The 20,151-nt window shown below is 34.2% G+C and overlaps 5 protein-coding genes and 1 long non-coding RNA gene across 7 annotated transcripts; 2 read left to right on the top strand and 4 right to left on the bottom strand.

Annotated features, from left to right (window-relative positions):
* The first annotated feature begins 1,336 nt into the window (after positions 1 to 1,336).
* LOC122590303 (manganese-dependent ADP-ribose/CDP-alcohol diphosphatase) lies at positions 1,337 to 3,002 on the top strand. Of its 2 annotated transcripts, none has more exons than XM_043762627.1 (2): positions 1,337 to 1,596; positions 1,886 to 3,002. In XM_043762627.1, the coding sequence occupies exon 2, from the start codon at positions 1,887 to 1,889 to the stop codon at positions 2,844 to 2,846; it is 960 nt and encodes a 319-aa protein (XP_043618562.1). In that variant the 5' UTR covers positions 1,337 to 1,596; position 1,886; the 3' UTR covers positions 2,847 to 3,002. The 2 variants fall into 2 exon arrangements, with proteins under 2 accessions (XP_043618562.1, XP_043618561.1); XM_043762626.1 differs by having other exon boundaries at positions 1,868 to 3,002.
* A 9-nt stretch (positions 3,003 to 3,011) lies between these two features.
* LOC122590304 (high-affinity nitrate transporter 3.1-like) lies at positions 3,012 to 3,958 on the bottom strand. Its single transcript, XM_043762628.1, has 2 exons — positions 3,779 to 3,958; positions 3,012 to 3,674 (listed from the first exon to the last, which is right to left on the bottom strand). The coding sequence occupies exons 1-2, from the start codon at positions 3,903 to 3,905 to the stop codon at positions 3,190 to 3,192; spliced, it is 612 nt and encodes a 203-aa protein (XP_043618563.1). The 5' UTR covers positions 3,906 to 3,958; the 3' UTR covers positions 3,012 to 3,189.
* Positions 3,937 to 7,536, top strand: LOC122590305. The gene is made up of 3 exons (XR_006322458.1): positions 3,937 to 4,014; positions 7,049 to 7,301; positions 7,435 to 7,536. It is a non-coding gene; the product is annotated as an uncharacterized LOC122590305 (long non-coding RNA).
* A 2,095-nt stretch (positions 7,537 to 9,631) lies between these two features.
* Positions 9,632 to 10,588, bottom strand: LOC122587492 (high-affinity nitrate transporter 3.1-like). Its single transcript, XM_043759678.1, has 2 exons — positions 10,455 to 10,588; positions 9,632 to 10,344 (listed from the first exon to the last, which is right to left on the bottom strand). Exons 1-2 carry the CDS (start codon positions 10,579 to 10,581, stop codon positions 9,860 to 9,862), a joined length of 612 nt encoding a protein of 203 aa, XP_043615613.1. The 5' UTR covers positions 10,582 to 10,588; the 3' UTR covers positions 9,632 to 9,859.
* Positions 10,589 to 14,078: 3,490 nt separating this feature from the next.
* Positions 14,079 to 14,920, bottom strand: LOC122588305 (high-affinity nitrate transporter 3.2-like). Its single transcript, XM_043760418.1, has 2 exons — positions 14,791 to 14,920; positions 14,079 to 14,542 (listed from the first exon to the last, which is right to left on the bottom strand). The coding sequence occupies exons 1-2, from the start codon at positions 14,918 to 14,920 to the stop codon at positions 14,079 to 14,081; spliced, it is 594 nt and encodes a 197-aa protein (XP_043616353.1).
* Positions 14,921 to 16,855: 1,935 nt separating this feature from the next.
* LOC122588303 lies at positions 16,856 to 17,779 on the bottom strand. The gene has a single exon (XM_043760417.1). It carries the CDS (start codon positions 17,777 to 17,779, stop codon positions 16,856 to 16,858), a length of 924 nt encoding a protein of 307 aa, XP_043616352.1.
* Between the last annotated feature and the right edge of the window lie 2,372 nt (positions 17,780 to 20,151).

Here is a 20,151-nt window from a genome sequence, read left to right as displayed (position 1 = left end):
AATTTCTAACGCATAATTGAAAGGAATCACATATTACAATGAGTTATTTTGTGAAAAGAAAAATGATTATTGAGAAATTACTATGAGTTTGTTGTTATTGTGCATAGTGGAAAGAATGAGTAATATAAGCCTCATGATATAATATTGGTTCGGATTAAACTGGTAATTAATATATATTACATTTGAAGTCCGATTAACTACATTTTTTTGCTTTTGGAATTCTGCCACCTCATATGAATCTTTTGTCGGAAAATAAGAAGTTTCAAACTTTCGTCTTGTTTATCTCGACGAAATGGACGACCACAAATTGTTAAAGCAACTTTTCTGCTTTTCGATTTGTGCCATTAAACTTTGTCTGTCATACATATTAAATTTCAGGTTCCGTTAGGAACATTAGACTTTTAGAGATTTCAACTTTTGCCACCAAAATTTTGGTTTTTTTTAACTTTGGCCATTTAATTTTTTTTTTTCCTTTTCTCACCCTTCCATCATAATTTTGTAAGTTGCTACTTATATAAGTTAACTTGATCTATGTCAAATTATATATATAACAAAAACAATTTTAGTTTGTGAAGGGATTACTGTAGCTAAAGGCTACAAATGATGGATTTTCATTTTTTTTTCTTTCCTTTTTAGTTATAAGACAATCTAAGTTTTAGAGGTATAATCGATGTAAGTGAAGGTACATTTTCACTAACATGAATTGCAATTTTTATAGCAGCTTACATTTTAACTAAATTAGAAAAACTTATGGTCCCGCCACTAAAGTCTCATGGTTTAATTAGCTTATTTAACAAGTAATATGTTGATATGTGGTCACCACCTCGATATGTACTGGTGTTTATTGTGTGATTATTTTTTTTATATGAAAAGCCGACAATAGTTTTTTCATGGACATATAAGTGTCTCATTTTAATGTGCAAAGTGTCTTCAAATGCAGAATGTGTGAAAAAATAATACACAGCTTTTAATGGTGTTAAATATACTGTTTGTATTTTAATATTTCGTTCCGTTGCGAAACGCGACAGAATTTAATTAGTTGTATACAAAAATGAAAAACTTTAAATCCGTCAAAAGAGTTAATTTTGGGTTCCAAAACACTTGTATTTTACTATTCATCTATTTATTTTCATTAACAAAATACTAAGTATAAGAAAAAGAAAACTTTTTTTCTCCATTCATTTTCTTTAGTACTTAAATAGTGGATAAAAAAGGAAGGAAAAAAAAAGAAGAGGGGAATGAAAATTTTTCTTTGTAATCACCCACCTGAAAAATAAAGAGAAAAATTTTAAAACGAAAACTACACTTTTTCCTTTTATACTCCATTTTTTTTTCCACCCTTAAACAATACAGAAAACTCAAAAATTACAATGTTTGATTGATATAAAACTGAAAAAGTATCTTCCTTTACACCATTTCGTGAGCAGGAGACTACTTTGATTGCAAATTGGGGAAACCAAGGTGCTTCAAAAAGCCAAATACGTCGGCCCGAAAATTATCCAATAAGTAATCTTCCTTTTATCATTATTGTAGTCTATACAGTATACACACCATCCGATTCTGTATCTATTCCATTTCACTCGGCCCTCTTCTATTGTAAGTTTTTCAATTAATTATAGTACTATACTTTTATGCAATTATTTCTTTCGTCTCCAATCTTTCATTTAGAAATCATCTTTTGTTTTATAAAAGCTTTATGCTTGTTATTTATATGCCATGTTATTAAATTTACAATGTATATACTTAAACTGGTTAGTTGATTGATTAAAACCCAGTTTAAAGCTTAAATTTTGATCACATTTTATGAATATCAAGAATATGTATAGACCCATATGCTTATTTTGATGTAGTGCTTGATTTTTTTTAGAATTGTTTATTTTTCAAGAATGGAGTACCCAAATGGATTAGTATCACAAGGAAAACAGCCTCTTTTTTCATTTGGGGTTATCACTGATGTTCAGTATGCCGACATCCCTGACGGTCGGTCGTTTCTTGGTGTTCCTCGGTATTACAGAAACAGCATTCTCGTGTTGCAAAAGGCGATAGAAGCATGGAATGGTCATAAAGATATCAGATTTTCGTTGAATCTTGGGGACATTGTTGATGGGTATTGTCCTAAAGATCAATCTTTGAATGCTGTCAAGAAAGTTGTTAAAGAGTTTGAGAAGTTTGATGGGAATGTGTATCATATGATTGGGAATCATTGTCTTTATAATCTTCCTCGTAGTGAGTTGCTTCCCTTGTTGGCTATTCCTGGTGGTGAGTCGCGTGCTTACTATGATTTTTGTCCCATCCCCGAGTATAGATTTGTTGTTCTTGATGGTTATGATATTAGTGCGATTGGTTGGCCTCATGATCATCCTCACACGATTGAAGCCTTGATGTTCCTCACGGAGAAGAATCCAAATGAGGAGAAAAATAGTCCAGAGGGATTAGTTGGTCTTGAGAGGAGGTTCCTTAAGTTCAATGGTGGAGTTGGGAAAGAGCAGTTGAAATGGTTGGACGACACTCTCCAAGATGCAACCAAGTCCAATCAAAAAGTTGTTGTATGCTGCCATGTTCCTCTAGATCCTGGAGCTACTTCCAAAGAAGCACTTTTGTGGAATTATGATGAAGTTATGAATTTGATTCACCGGTACAGTTGTGTGAAGGTATGCTTAGGTGGTCATGATCATAAAGGTGGACACTCTGTTGATTCTTATGGGGTTCATCACCGAGTACTAGAAGCCGCCTTGGAATGCCCTCCAGGCACAGATGCATTTGGATATATAGATGTTTATGAAGATAGGTTATCACTTATCGGTACTGACCGGATGGCAAGCAGCAAAATGGTTTTCAACCTCTAAAGCTGTATCAGCCTGTGGAAATCATCTTTTTCATATAGAGGTTGAATTCTTTTGATTTAATGTACTAAAAAGCTTCTCAGTTAAATGGACTTTATGCCGTGAGCTTTGTATTAGATCAACTTCTTCATATGAATTTAAAAGTAAAACATTTTGTAATTTCACTTCTCAGTTTTGAACACCACTCACCAGACATAAACAAAGAGCACACCTTCCTTTCTATCTAAAAAAAACAAACAACCATCTTTAGTTATAGAACCAAAGTAGGGTGTTTCTTTTTTATTCTTTTTTCTGTATTTAAATAGTAGCGAGTAATAGAACATTAGTTCCCATACTGTTAACAATCTCATTTCTGTGCCGATGCCTTTCCATTCCTCTTCTCCATGTAGAAGAAACCACCCAATGCGACAATAGAGAAAGCAGAAAAGCAGATAGATGCAATATCAAGCGACACGTGACGTCCTGTGATTGCTTGAACCTCGAACAAGTTGGTAGATTTTTCAGCATTTGTGCTTTGACCATAGGCTACCTCTTCTCCCTGAGTGTTGAATGCATAGACCCTCACAAAATATGTACCAGTTGGTACGTCTTTCTCTATGATCCATGTAAATGAGTTGTTTGAAGCATGGTATGGCTCAGCCGCAATCTTTTGTAAACAGGTCTTGTCTTTTTTCAAAAGGTCCACTGTTTTCCTCCAAGAGCGGTCCTTTTGGCTAATGGGTGCATAGCAAAGTTTGACTTTTACTGTCTTGTAGTCCGAGTCTGTCCCTGCTGGGTAGGTCTTGTTGAATTCCCATGTCACTGTGATTTGTTCATCCCCTGCTTTCAGAACTGCAAAAACCCAATGCAGTTTTATACAAAAAAGGTTAAATTATTATGCATACACACATCTTTTCTTGTTGTGTAAAAAGTTAAGTCAAGTGTTGTGATCAAACCTTGGTCTTTTGTGGTAGTAGTAACAACAAGAGTCTTTTTCAGGGAAGAGAAGGTCACACCATAGGTAGTGGCTGAAAAGCATGTGAGCAGAAGAGAAATGACCAGGAAAGCAGTAGGAACCTCCATTGATGATAGATTGGCTTTTTGATCTCAATGTGTGGGAGCTAAACGAAGAGCAATTTGATGACGAGAAATGGGAAATTGAGTAGCTATATATAGGGCTCAATGATGCAAGGTACTGATATCTGTCAACTAGGATAAAAATGAACTAATTTGAAATTGCCGTACGCCCGTACAACTAGAAAGTCAACTACAAGCCACTTGCATTATAATATACTCATATTCTTTTCAATAAGGCAGTTAATTATTAGCTTCTCCTATCTATTAGGTTAAATAACCCTCAACCATGCTTAAAGGACGTGCTAGGACAAGATTAAGTTGTCATACCTCATACCCTGAAAAGTTCCTAGAGCCAATGCACATGTTAAGATTTATTAAAAAAACTCAATTATTCTTTTATCTATTGAAAATTGCATTTGATACATGTTAAAAAGAGCACAATTATTAATACGTATGAAGTACATTCTTGGCAAACCCTTCTATTGAGACCCCTTACATTTTAGACTTTGATTCTTCAAAACAGTTGTACATCCTTACATTTTAATTTAGGAAGTACTATGATGGTTGTTTTGTATATACATACTTCTAGCGTACAAAATATATATTTTCTTCAGTTTTTTCTTTGCACCCATAACTCCACATGAGATATAGCACACCTGTTACTGATTCAAGACAGCCTCTGACAGTATTAAATGTTGATTACTATAATCTAGTGCCGTAGGTGTCATTTTTCCAGTCATTTGAAACATGGTAAAGGAGTTGCAGTAAGTAAACTTAGAGTTATGTTGTAGTCGATGTACTCTTCCATCTAGCATTTCTGAATTATGCATAAACTTTTAGTATATCTGGAGATGGACTAATGGGTCAAAGGTTCTAGGACCCGTCCCAAAAATCTTCGTCCTAGTTATACACCCACCCGTCATATACAATTTGGGACCATTCTTCAAATCATGGAATATTTAATCCGGTGACGGGGTGCCCATGTTCAAGCACTGGCTAAAGAGTACAGACCAAAAAAACCAGGTCTAACGTTGATGACAAACCATCTGTTTTTGCTACTTTTTTTTTTTTTGAACATTGAAAATTAGCTTTATTGATTAAGAAACCTGCAAGTTGCTGAAAGTACAAAGAAGAAAGTTGCATACAAGATAATCAGGGAAATTAAGTACTGGGGCCTAGAAAAATTAGAAAATGAAGGAGTTCCATTGCGTCCAGGAGATGCTTCTTTTGGGGGCTCGGTTTATCAACCAAAGGTAGCTTGTTCCTTTAATTTCTTTAGTCGCGAAACGGATGGATGGAGCCTTGCCTGAGAAAAGGGAGTCGTTTCTTGTTTCTTTTGCTTTAAGGACTGGGATATTGATTTTGGAAATATTTTTTCTACTGTTTATTTTTTTTTAATTTTTTGCTGCTTGAGTTTTTTACGATTTTAATTTAATTAATTTACTATACTTGTATACAATTTTCAATATGTACTATGATGTAAATAGATGTCTTAATAGATTGTTACACAATAAGTCGTATATAAAATTAGTAACGAGAATGATATATCATGTGTTATTATTATATTAAAGGCTAAATCTAATTGAAAAAGCAACCACCCTAGGCTTTAAAGGACGAGGAGCGGACAAATTATAACAGTACAGGACTGGAGTACTGGACCTCTAAAGGACGAGGCCATGTAACTTGTGTCATCCCGAGTAACTGTGCCTAAATAACCCTGCATATGCAATACAGTAAGAACTTAAGTTGATAGAGGAGCTTGAACAATGCAGCAGACATTTTCATTTCATGGTCACCGCTAATTAGCATCTTGACTGAGAAATATAGTAGTAGCTTCATTCTTTTTTATGAGATTTGATGTTCTTTGTTACGTTGGTGTTGATCAATTCCTTCTAGAAGCAGGTTTTTCAATATGAATGTTCATGCTGTTATTATTTGGTTGAAGTTGATCGGGTACAGCTTTCGTATATATTTTTAATGTGGTTACGTAGATGGATTTGATTCCTAATTTATTTGTCAATTAGTTGGGTTGTCACTCTGTCTGTCAGTCATATACTTTTGTCAACTATATATGGTGTGCTTCAGTGACTCACCAGTTTACATTCATTATCTATCTGCCATATCAATTTATTTTAATCAATTAACACATCAATTTACTCCTGCAAAACAAAATTACATCACTTTTTCTTATTTTATTATTTCAACTGCTGTGACTTTCAAGACTCTATGTTGGGCTTTTTGATGTAGATATGTAAAAGATTAGGCTGATCAGGCTTGTAGATTCTAATTATTGTTATTATCGTTCCAATTCTGAAGTTTAGTATAGGTCACTAGTTAAGAAGATGATTAAGACTTCTACAGATTTGAATACCATATACTTACCAGAATCTGCTTAGCCATGTCTCCCCTCTTCCATAACTCCTTGTAGATAGGCACCACACTTTCTTTAGTACATACGCTGGACAACATGTAGAAATACGCTATTAGTTGAAAAATACACATTTTTGTAACTTAGTGAACTATTGAACTTGATTATTAAAGTTATCTTTTTGATATTCCACAACCCAGCACAGCAGCAATTGTAAGTGATAAGTTCTGTAGCACATCACTTCAAAAGCAAGTATAAGATTCTTTTTTTCTTCTTGTTGTATTTAGTGTCTTACATATGTTGCGAGTAAGAAATCATCAATTTTCACTCTGTTGATGATCTCATTTCTGTTGGGAAGCCTTTGCGTTCCTCTTTCCCAAGTAAAAGAACTTAGTCAATGAGACTACAGATAAAGCATATAGGCAGATGGATGCTATATTAAGTGATACATGGCGATCTGTGATTGTTTGGATTTAGATTAAAATGTCCAATGTTTTCTTATAAGATAGGTCTTTTTGAGTTATGGGTACATAACAATATAGCATCGTTTGAACTTTTAAAGGCCTTGTAGCCTGGTCTGTCACAAGTAGGAAGGTGTTACTAATTACCCACCATTGTGGTTTGTTCTTCCCCTGCCTTTAGGACTGCAAAATTGAATTCAATAACAATAAACATTAATTTAAACCTTCCTCGATTTCTGTGATTTATGCAATCAAAATTCCATAAGATTAATGTCAGGGTTATTGTCTAAAATTGGTCTTTCACTCTATTGTGGTAGCAGTAACGACAAGAGTTTTCCTAAAGAAGGAGAAAGTCACATAATAGCTAGTAACTGATGAGAGCAGAATAGAAACAACCAGGAAATCAGCAGGAACCTCCATTGCCCATGGTTGACTTTTAACCTCAATCTGTGGGACCTAAATGAAAATGCAAATCAGTTATGCTAGTACTAATGATCAGATGATGAGAAACGGGAATTTAAGAAACGGATATATAGAGTTGGATGATGCAAAGTATTGATATTCTTCAACCAGGTTAGAAATAAACAACTTTAAATCATCATAAAAGAACACCTAATTGAGTAAATAACAAAGAAAGTCAAATACATAGCACTTAGCTTATATTACATTGATGTTGCATTTTATATTATCTGTTCCTCTTAATCAGGTGAATTGGCTCCTAAGTCCTAACCATATACCAAGGATCAGCTTGTTTGGCATGTGCTGACTGTTCACTATTTAACTTATAATACACTGGAAAGGTCCCGATATCAAGGTATCTATTATGCTAGAGCTGCCTTCTAAAAGGGTAGATTGATGGAAACCCTCTGGTCCCATATACCGCATTGGTACCTACATAACCCCCATGCTAGGATAGTATCAAGGTTAACTACCGTTTCAATTCTCCCAAAGGCTTTGCCTTCTGAATAGAAAAAAAACAGAAAAATGGGTACATCCGTACATGATGAACTTTTTATACCTAGGAAGTACTATGATGACTTTTTTTGTTAATAATATAGTGCCTGTAGCTCGTGAAAGATATATCTTTTAGAATTTTTTTCCATGGACCATCAGAAAATAGTGTACACTTTTGGTTGTCTTAGTGGTTAGGACTTGGAATTCTTCAAATGAGATCCCAATTTCAGCTTCTGTAAGCTGCAACTTCTTGGGGCCACCCATCCCAGCTTAGTAACCAAAATTGTGTAGCTTGAGAACCAAAATTGTGTTGTATGTTGAGTCCCAGGTTTATTTGCCATGTCACCAAGCTTCGGGGAGAGAGGAGGAAAGAGGGGGGGGGGGGGGGGGGGGGGGGGGGTCCATTGTGCACGGCATAAAACAATATTAATAGCAATCATGCTACTGAATCAAGACAGCCTACGACAGTATTAACATTAATCATTTTAGCTTTATACCATGTGCTGCTATGTTTCTAGTTAAGTGTAATATGGGTGAAAATGTTGCCATAAGTTTATGTAGCCATACACAACATTGGTATGATTTATCTAATTGTAAACAGTTTACTCACCTACTTGTACTTCTTGTGTATGGCTACGACAAAAATTTGATTGTCACCTCCCATACTATATTAAATCGTAGTATATCAAAAGTAAGAACTTTAAGTGATGGGTTTGTTGCGTTCTCCTTTTTTTTTAATGCAGTTACGCATATGGATTTGTTTTGTAGTTAATTGTCAACTATCTACCTCATAAATCTATTGACTCATCGGCATGCAATCTTTATTTTAATCTAATCATGTAACATATCAACTTACACATCTAAATCAAAGGTACGTCATTCCATATATTGATTCAACTCTTGGGAGCCTCATGAGTCATGACACTATGTTTGACTTTTAATGTATATATGTAAAAGATTAGTTTATCCAAACTAACCTCATGCTTAGCTCAAGATTGATTTTAATTATCCTTGCCTATGAATGTTGATGCTTCTATGTTAAGTTCATTAAACAATCTCCAAAGTGGCCTAATGGTTAGGCGTCCTGAAGGCCTTAGGATTTGAACCTCAATAAGTAAACATTTTGAGATGGCCAGGGAAAAAGTCTGGGAAATGGCCACGGAAATGCCAGTTAGACTGTGTACATCAGAGCCAAAAAGTTCACTTTCCCCGGGTAGCCTAAACAGGGATCCCTCTCAATCTACCTGTTTACTTATTTTTAAGCTTGCTAGTTCCTAACTTATTAAGACATGAATTAATTATGATAGAATAGCAAGAACCTGCAAGGAAGCAACAGTCTTACATTGTCATTAAAGCATAACGTGTTAATTATGTATTTGCTTAGTCATGTCTTGAGTTGATTCAAGAAAACTGTTTTTAATTAATTCCCAACTACAGTTATGTAGAGTAAATGAATTCTCATATTAAAAACTGAGCTTTACAGATTTGGGTTGATAAGTCTATTCACTGATATCTATCAACTAGTCTAGAATTGAATTAGTTTTAAATCATCTATACATCCTAAAATCACTTGCTTTTTAGTGTTGAGTGTTTTTGACATGACAGTTGCATACTGATATCTGGTTTGGTAAAATTTCTTGTAACTCTTTAATTATGCCTAAAGCCTAATATATTGAGATTGCACATTGCAATACATGTATGCATGTGTCTTATTTCTTGGTTTTCTGTTAATCTACATAGATGCGTAGGAGCTTCTCGTGATGATATTTGAAATTCTTTTGTCATGATGTTGGTGATCAGTTTTTTATAAGCAGCTGGATCAATCTGGGTATTATAAAATGCTCACAGCTCACATGATATTCAGTCTTATATTCGACTTTGTCAACCACATATATCGAGCAACATTAAGATGCGAGTAATATGGAAAGAACAAATATATGACATCAGAGTTTAAAACAATGAAGAGAGCTTCTTTCTATCTTTTTGAAGGAAAACAAAAAACGTGAATAACTCATCATCTGTTACAATAATCTTTTTATTTATCATGATCCCCGTATAGTCACCTGTAAGTGATCAGTAATGAGTTATGCAGCACACCACTATAGTAAAAACAACTTACGATTCTTTTTCTTTCTGCATTAGAACGTTAAGTACCAAATTACACCTGTTTGACAGTCTCATTTCTGTGCAGATGACTTTGCGCTCCTCTTCTCCATGTAAAAGAAACCAGCCAATGCGACAACGGAGAAAGCAGAAAAGCAGATAGATGCAATATCAAGAGACACACTACGTCCTGTGATTGCTTGAATCTCAAACAAGTTGGTAGCTTTCTTAGCATTTGTGCTTTGGCCATAGGCTACCTCCTCTCCCAGAGCGTTGAATGCATAGACCCTCACAAAATATGTACCAGTTGGTACGTCTTTCTCTATGGTCCATGTGAATGAGTTGTTTGAAGCACGGTATGGCTCAGCTGTAATCTTTTGTAAACAGGTCTTGTCCTTTTTCAGAAGGTCCACTGTTTTCCTCCATTTCCGGTCCTTTTGGCTAATGGGGGCAAAGCAAAGTTTGACTTTTACTGTCTTGTAGTCCGAGTCCGTCCCAGCTGGGTAGGTCTTGTTGAATCCCCATGTGACTGTAATTTGTTCATCCCCTGCTTTCAGAACTGCAAAAATCCAATGCAATTATATAATCAATAAAAATGTTAAAATCTTTCTGCACCCACACATCTTTTCTAATTAATATTCAAATTATAATCAATAGCTATGTTCAAACCTTGGTTTTTTGTGGTAGTGGTAACTGAAAGAGTCTCTTTAAGGCTGGTGAAAGTCACACAATAGCTAGTCGCTGCAAAGCAAGAGAGCAGAAGAGAAACAACCAAGAAACCGGTGGGAATCTCCATTGATGATGATGATGATGATGATGATGGTTGACTTTTAAAAGCGTGAGTCTTCGAGTGTATTCTACTTATGCTGCTCCCAATGATCGGATGATGAGAAGATGAATAAAGATTTGGATATTCAGCAGATATATATAGATCTCAGTTATGCAAGGTATTGTATTCATCAAGTTGTCTAGCAATATTTTATTATCCTCAAGTATCCATCTGATTAAAAAGTCAAATATAAGCTACCTGTCTTCTTAGGAATATGATATATATTTAATATACACTTCGCATAAATATAATGGAAATTGACCCTATATTTGTGGTGGAATAACTCTTAAGCATGTTCAAAGGATTAGATTGTTCGTGTTTATGGTGTTAATATAGATAAGTTGACTTAGCTTATACACAAACAAAAAAGGTACACAGGCTTTTGTGTTTGGCCCCCAAAAGGTTGAAAGAGTGTAAGAGGAAAAAATGAAACGAGTCTTGCATACACACACAGTTGTATGGACTTTTCCTTGTTGGGAAAGACACACCAATAACGCCATGGTTGACTAAGGCACAACTTTGGCTTCTCATCTTCGACCAGTTGGCCTTGTTGCCTAGACTCCTAGAGTGGAAATATGGGTGGATCGGGCAATTTGGTTGACAGTCAATACGTGTTTTTGTTGAAAGGGACAATCGTAGCTCGGGTTGGGTCGGCTTAGCTTGATATCTTAATACTTCTTCTTTTTTACTTCTTTTATTTAAAAATACTCCGTAATTGATATGCAGAGGATGATTACAAAACCCCCTTTCTTTTCTCTTCTAACTAAATTATCTAAGAGCTTGTGCCCATTAAATGTAAAGGCTTTGGTAGTAGTCATACACTCATACCCTTGAGCTAGATGCCACAGGGACACCCTTAAGGAAGAATTTGTAATGTAAAAACAAACCTTGCTTTTCTTCTATTTATTGTAACATGCATTCATTTTCTATGGTGAGGATGCACCGATGTATTCATATCTTTTAATAACCCATAGAAGTCATTAGTTAAACACTACATACTTACATCTACATCATACTGTTGAATATCGTGTCTAAAAACTTGTCGATTATGAATTCATATGTTTTGGCCGAATACTTATTTTACGATTGTCTTTCTAAAGGATACGATTACACAACGAATATGCACATGTTTGCGTCCGAGTCATGAACAGGCAAGTGTGTATGCTTGGTTCACAAACTCATTTATATAACAATTGAGCAATAGTTTGATAAGTAATCTCGGTTTCAAATATACCAGTTTGTTCTCAATATATGAGGTTATGTATATATATTTCTCTTTTTTTTAAAACCTTTTTAATTAACGAATTAATACAATTATATTGGAAAAAAATTGCAGCTCCTATTTTTATGTCTATTTATTATATTGCTTATATGATTATTACACAAAAGAAAATGAAAAGATGAGAGAGAAATGGATTGATTAATGTTGTCTTACTAGCACGACCGCCGCATTGTGGTGACGATGTGGTGGTGGGGGCGACCGTTGGTGGTAGTCTGGTAGATGAGACGTCGAGGATTGTAGATAATTGATGTAAGAAGTTTATGAAGATATTTTAAAAGGTTAAAGATTGATAATGTAATTTAATCATTAATGTTAGGGAGTAAGGTAGGTAAAATATTTTAAGGGTTCACACACAAATGCACAATGACTTAGGCTATTCGTAAAACGTGTAGTCACTAAGATTAGCCGGCTTGTAAAACATTATATCTAGGTTAATCTAAAAAAATGCATCATTGATTGGTTAAAACATCATATACCAACCTTACATATGATTTGCTATATGCTACATTTGAAATTAAGTTAACACCCTTGCAGTTTCAAGTCTTCAGAACCGTAATTTTCAGAAGTTTCTTTCTTGTATTAAAATCTTTAAATTTCTTGTTAGGATGCTTATAATATATTTATATATTGATTGATATTCGCATGTGACCGAAACAAATTGAACAAAAAACTTTAAACCATTTTATTATTATAAAATAATATATTTAATTTTTTAAAAACTATCCTATAACCTAACTATTTACTCCAAAAACAAAGCTAACCCCACAGCAAATTTAAGAAGGGAATCCCATCCACTAAGGTATTCAAAACTATCCGCATCCAAATCCGTTATCCGAAAACCCGATCCGATTTTATCTGAAATTTCGGATTCGGATAGTGATTTAGGAAAATTTTGGATATCCGAAAACCTTATTTTCCAAAAGAAATTTTAACATTTTATAATATCTAAAAATATCCGAAACTATCCGAAATTATCCGAAAATATCCGAAAAATATATATATTTCTTAAAATTCGGATAGTTTGGATAGTTCGGATATCCGAAATTTCGGATAGTAAATTTCAATGTCCTAACATATATCCAAAATTCCAGATATCCGAACTTCGGGTATCCGACTTTGAACACACCCTGTGGCATCCACCACTGCGCTATTACCTAAGTGGCATAATTTTTTATTATTATTTTTTTTTAGTTTTATTTTGTCTATGTGAACAACAGAACAAGAAACAAACGATTAGCCCAAAATCTAATTGGATAGGCCGTTTATGAGAATATCCAGGCCCACTATAGAGAAAATCCATTTTCAGAATTAGTCTCAACTCTCAAGTACAATCTAATTATTGTGTAAACTGTAAAGCATGCATTTTAACTAGCAATTTAATTTAACAAGTCGCTAAAAGATGACAGATGAGTTATACATTTGTGTTGAAAGAAGCGGATTTAGGGTCGCAAGTTCTATAAGTTGAATGAAATCGTAGTTAGTTTGTTGCTTTGTATTTAATTGGAACATTTTACATTCACTTTCACTCGATCTGCCTTTGTTTATATATAGGTTTATTCATTCAAGATTATTAGGCTAAGATTGGATAACCGACCTATTATTAGTATTACCGACCAATTCTATATATGTCTAACATGAACAAAGGTAAATCATGTAGCACTATTAAAAGGATATATATATGAGGTGATCGAGATTTATATATACTCTTGACTTTCACTTTTATGTTGCATGTCCCTCACCACTAGGCTAGCTATCATATATACATCATGGGTAGATCTTAATTTAGAATAAAATTTAACTATAATATACTGTATAACAAAGATTAAAGCTATATATATATAGTACAGAAATGAAAATCTTACTTTAATTTGAGTGGTTTCAACTATACACAATATCCACAAAAGCAATTAAATCGATCCAAATGGAGAAATGAAATGTTATTGCCAATTCAAACAATTGCAAGTGTGATGATGAAAACCTCGTTTTAGACACTCAAAATATACATGTAAAAAAATTGAAGAAAAACGTAAACAGTAACCAACATATATATATCGAAAGTGGAAGTTTCGATAAATGTACGTATTATTATTAACATTACGAATCAATAAATCAAACTTCACTTGGTACGTACGTGCCAACATGCATGATCGATCAGGATATTTGGATCAAATAAGTATAGTAGTTACACCAAAAGCATCATAAGAAGCATTAATGCATAGCAGTAAACGAAATAATTCCAAGCCACTGATGACGAGGCCGACACCTTTTGGTTGCTAATCACCCCATCGATCTGGAACAAGTTGGTCGTCTTAAGAGTGTCTGTGGACTGGCCATACGCAATCTCATGTTTATTTGCCTTTACGGCATAAACCCTAACAAAATAGGTGGCTTTCGGGATATCTTTTGGAATGGACCATGTGAAAGAGTTATTTGAGCGTTTGTAGGGTCCGTCCGTGATGTCAAACGGACAAGTCTTGTCAATATCAAGGTTGTCGTCGGTTTTTCTATCATCATGTCCAGTTTGGCTCACGGGTGCGTAGCATAGTTTGGCTTCCACCGTGGTGTAGTTGGTGTCTGGCATGGAAGCCGTGAGGTTTGTGTTGTATGTCCATGTGATTGTTATGTTATCTTCCCCTGCCTTCAAAACTACCAAAAATATATATTATATACACATACAACTAATTTGTTATGGGTACATCATTAATTATTTGTTTAATTAGTGTACTTTAGCTCTTAAAAGTACGTAGCTAATAATTGAGCTTGACTATATTTAAAAAAAATTTTGTTGCCATACAACAGACCCGATACCTGTTTTTTCAAAAATGTCGGGTGTGTTGTAGGGTAAATGTACTTTAAATATTAACGGAGATCGAGAATGATAGAAAATTACGTACCTTGGTTTGTTTTAGGCGAAGTGGTAACAATGAGGGATTGGTTAAGAGATGAGAGGTGGACATTATGAGCATAAGAAGCAGTTACAAAGCAAGAAACAAGAAGAAGGAGAATAGTTGGATGAACCTCCATTGAAGGGTGGACTTTTGAAACTAAAAGTCAATTTAACAACAATTCACTTTAAGTTCTTTGCTATTTTTGATTTGAGATGTTAGACCAAAAGGCTATTTATAGTTGCTTACACAATTGTGTACGTAAATAAACAAATTGAAAACATTATCTTTATTAGTACAAGGCAACAAGCATTGGCGGAAGATCAATAGGATCAAAAGGGGTTCTGATCTTTTCAGAATTTTAAGATATAATTAGCAATTATTTAATGTTTTATGGTGAAAAACAACATTTATATGTATTTACCCTTCAAAAATTTAAGATATATATATATGTATCAAGTTTAGAAAGATTTTGACCCCTCCTGTAATTATGTTCAAGTTCCGCCGCTGATAAATAGATATATTCATCCAATAAATCCCAATAGAAGAAGTTGTCATATATAAAGAATTATCACACACAAAACGAAATTGTATCAATTTTTAACCTATACGCGAATGCATGCACGTTAATAATCATCATATATACTTATATTTAGGAAATGATGAGATTCGCATGTCTGTATAATTACAAATTGCAAAACTATATAGCACGTACAACATATACATTATGGGAATATGTGATCGAGCATTTTATGTTAGTAATCATTTTCGCTATTTACATATATCATCTCTGAAAGTGAATGTATTGGTAAAAAGGTCTTTTCGACTCACGAAGTTGACTTTCATCGAAAAATATAACCACTTGTTTTAATGGTCGCAAGGTTCTAATCTGTATGGATAATAATATTTAATGAAATATAACATTTATAATTATTTGGGTTATATTGTATACCCATTTATACAAAATGTAGTACAGATTGTCGTACGTTATGTACTAACAAAGTTGAATTACACCCTCCCATGTCAAACATTTATTTAATATCACAAAAAGACGTCATAGGATTGATCAAGGTGGATGTATGGAAAAAAAAAACATTAATTTAAATAATCATAATACGGATTATTCAAGCTATATATGCAATTAATAAGTGAAATCTATACAATATTGTTATTGTTATGTCTCTTTTTGTTGGGTTTTTTTTTCTTTTTGTTCTTCTCCTAATAACTTCATAAATCACAAAGTTAAACATGGACAACTTTTACGAAAACGAGGATGTTATTGGCTCATCTTTACAGCTCGTGTTGCCGAATGCCGACTAGCTGGTCAAATGGGCTTTGCATCTTTGCATTTTGTGTAGTTCTGCTGGTCCCATTTGGGCTTTAAAGATGGGCTATCTGATGAACTATAATATATCTGAAGTTAGTATCAAATGGGCCGATCAAAGACATATCCTTTTTCCAGCTCTGGCCCGTTCCAAATTTCCCTCATTATAAAGGAGAAAATTCGTGGCATCATTGTTTATAACCCACAAAATTACACTACAATGTCTTCATTTGTGAAGTTTTGTCATATATCAAGAGAAGAAACTTGAGCCCAATAAAGCTAACATGTTCCTCACCTTGCTGCGGTCACCACCAAATAGATGCAAATATTCGGTGTGTTAGGGATGAATATGCCCTTTTATTTTTCATTACGGACGGGCTAACATTGTTTAAATCGCCTCGTAAAAGTTGGTGGTCCAAAAGGCAAAACTGGGATGAATCCCATTTCCATAGAATATAGATAACCAAACGCTCAAAAAGTATCACTTTTTCTCTTCTTGGCCCTCCCTACTACACAAATATCCTAATAACTACCCTCACCCTTCCCACATGCCAACATTATAACTAAGCTTGATATTTTAAATTACTACATCGACCTCATAAATATTCAATTGATTGTCCAAGATAAAAGTCATAAATTAAGTATATATAACAAATAATAGCCTCGTCAATTCAATTCAAACGTATGTTTACATATACAACAAGTAGCTAAGATATCATCTCAAATATTTTGACATACAATATGAGCTTATTACTCAACCTTCCAAGCATATAAAAAGAGGCAAAGTTCATGTAGTCCACTTGGATCAAACCCATCAACCGAACCCGAACTTAGCGATGACAATGGCGACGATGCTGTGGATATCGCCGGAGAGCTACTACTCGAAGGAACACTTAGTTTAAAAATAAACAATGCATGTCTTAAACCAGGACTAAAAAGCCAGTCATGAACATCCCAATAAACTTCAATTCTTACTTTCTTAAAATGAATACATTCATTGCCTCTAAACTTCCATTGTAGATGCTTGACATGAACCATCGAATGCCCATCTATTCTTATCTCCATTTCTGGAGCAACGTCGCTTCGATTTTTACATTCGATTGAAAGCTCGTGAAAATGTCCCTTTTCATGAAACTTTAACCTTGTGGTAAACTTTTTCTTACCAAAAACGTGTTCTTTTCTTGATACTAAAACAGGATCATTCAAAGAAGGCCTACAACCTGTTTTTCTGTAAGCATCTTTTTTCAAATCACCAAGTAAAAGCACCACTTCTTGATCACAAACCACAGCCACATAATACTCTGAGCTCGGTTCTGTCTCACCATGAAACTTTGCACCTTTTAAATCCCAAAAAACGTCGAAATTGGCCTTATCGGACGTTGTAAACCTTTTAGACCCTTGTTTTTTCCAAAAGCACCATGGCTTTAGCTCCACTTTACAAGTGTAGTCAGCCTCATTTGGGTCATGTCCATCGACGGATACCGATAAACCATGAAGTAACATGTGTTTAAACCATGTTATGGTTATGTATCGACTGTTTCCGCCTATTTTGGTCTTGTAAACAGACATAAAAAGTGTCTGGCCAGATTTTGTGACACCAGTGGGTTGATCTTCATTAGAACTACTAGATGAAAAACAAGACGGGATTGGTATCCCTATTGGGTCTTGCAACATTTTATTTATGATTAATTGTATGAAAGTTTTTGGAAATGAGAGAAATTAGTTTGTTATAGTATTTGGGTGTTTTATTATAGGGAGATGGTGGCAAGAAATGTTGCTTAAAAATGTTCAAACTGGATGGTAGATGGCCAGTCAGATAATGGAAGTGAGTGCATTAAAACCCTTTATTATAAAACTTTATACATGTATATATCTGTTGCCCCTGTTGGTACATTATTAATTAGGAATCGATCATCCATCACCTTTGACTTGGAACAGTCAAATTATATTCCAACTTTTAACTTTTTGCTTGTACTAAAAATACGAATCACCTAGTCTTCAAATTTTGGTGAAAGTTAGATTGAAGACACTTGGTTTTAAAGTATTTTAATTTATTTTTCAGATGCTTCAGTTTTCTTTTTAGAACATAATATATAGTAGTATTAGGTCCCTCCTTATAAGGAACGACGTCTAATCCACGTCTAACACTATTCATTAGTTTCTCTCTCTTCTAGACACACCAAGACACACCCCTCCTTATAACCCCCACTTCTAAGGCCTTACCCAACCATAACCTCTTTCTCACTGCCACGTCAGCACCACATCATCTCTTTTCTCATTTTATATTCCAGAAAATACTACTACCAACCATACCTCTTTCTCACCCTTTTCTCTCAAAAAAAAAAGAAAACAATCTTATACTCACATTAGCCTCTCTCTCTCTACTTACTTTCTCTCTCTCTCTACTTTCTATTGTTTTCTCTTGAGAAAAAGTTAGAACCTTTTTCTCAGAAAAAGACCCAGAAAAAGTGAGAAAACTTGCGTTGGGGAGAGCCTAACCCAATTCTAACACTATTCATCCATTATTATATTCTTTCATTTTACCTTTTCAAAAAAAAAAAAATTGTTTTTTTTATATTTTCGCTGATGACCACAACTCGGGCCCCACACACCCACGTTCACTTGCGTTTGAATTCAGATGCCGGCACCAGACGCACCCCGTGCTAATAGCGGCGGTGGCGTCTGGTACGTCAGATTTGGCTTAGACGCACGACGATGTGCTTATAAGGACCGGTCTTAGATTTCATTAAAACAGTATTAATTAACAAAACACTAGAAATCATCTCAAAAACACATACCGAATGCTAAAAGAATTTGTGGAATCCAGAGGTTTATACTTAATTGAAACATATGTTTTGTTTTAATTTAGCCGTATTCGCTGGTTTTGTAAATTTAAATTTTGGTTTTAACAGCTATTAATATATGTTGGATTTATGATCAAATTCGAGTGTGGAAATTGGACTAGCTAGGATGGATAAGGACAAAATTGATTGGATTAACATTCGTTAATAACAATAATAGATCGAATGATATATACGAGTATATAAGTTTGAGTATAATTAAAGAAAGAGAGCACATGATCTGACTCATGACCAGTCAAATCTTAAACATTGAGGTAAAAGCATTCCATTTAATAATAAAGGATTAAAAAGTTGGGTGTCCTGGGTGTTCATGTTTTATTTATTCAAATATTTATGTATTTTTTATTCTTTTTTAAGATTTTGAAAAAACTAGATAGTGGGCAACTGGAATCTAGACAGCAAGATGCTAGGTGTAGCCTCACATAGAATCTCTCCAACAAAAATAAAAAGAAGGTGATATTTGTAACATATATTTTGATAGTTTTATTATATTCATGCATTACTTAATTGTACAGTTTGTTATAAAACTTATACAGCATGGTAAATCTATTAAAATTAGTAGTACATTTATCATCTACCAAAATAAAATGCCTAAACCTTCAGATACACCCCTAGTATCTCAACCACACTTTTTGGTATCCCAACCAAAAAGTGTGGGTCCCTATGTCTATAATAGTATATATGATAGAGTAAAAAGCGGGCCCCCTGTCATTAATAATCTGGTCGGGTTACCAAAATCATAATCGGGATACCAGGCGCCTTCAGATATAATGGCATATCAATGATTATTGGGTGAACAAAATATTTATTATCATATGTATGATGAATGATGATATGATATGATAGTAGTAATAAGTTGTGAGCTTAATTAGCTTTGTTGGTGTTATCACTTATCAGTCTAATCATTGTGAGAATATAAACTTAGACGTCGACTTTTTAACTTCATTACATTAGCACAACTTAATGTCGATTTGTGTTTAATTAGACTTGCATTGATCCCATAGCACTAGCATTGATATCGATTAATATAGCGTAATGAATAATGAGTTGATAAATACAATGCACTATATATCTATAATCTATAATACCTTATAAAGCAAACTGGATTCCTCTCTTAACTTAATTAAGAATCTAATAAGACAAAAATGTCTTTAAATAATCTTCCTTACTAAGCACCATCTCACA

Source organism: Erigeron canadensis, chromosome 2, assembly GCF_010389155.1.
Source record: "Erigeron canadensis isolate Cc75 chromosome 2, C_canadensis_v1, whole genome shotgun sequence".
NCBI lineage: Eukaryota > Viridiplantae > Streptophyta > Magnoliopsida > Asterales > Asteraceae > Erigeron > Erigeron canadensis.
This window is presented reverse-complemented; position numbering and strand designations above follow the sequence as displayed.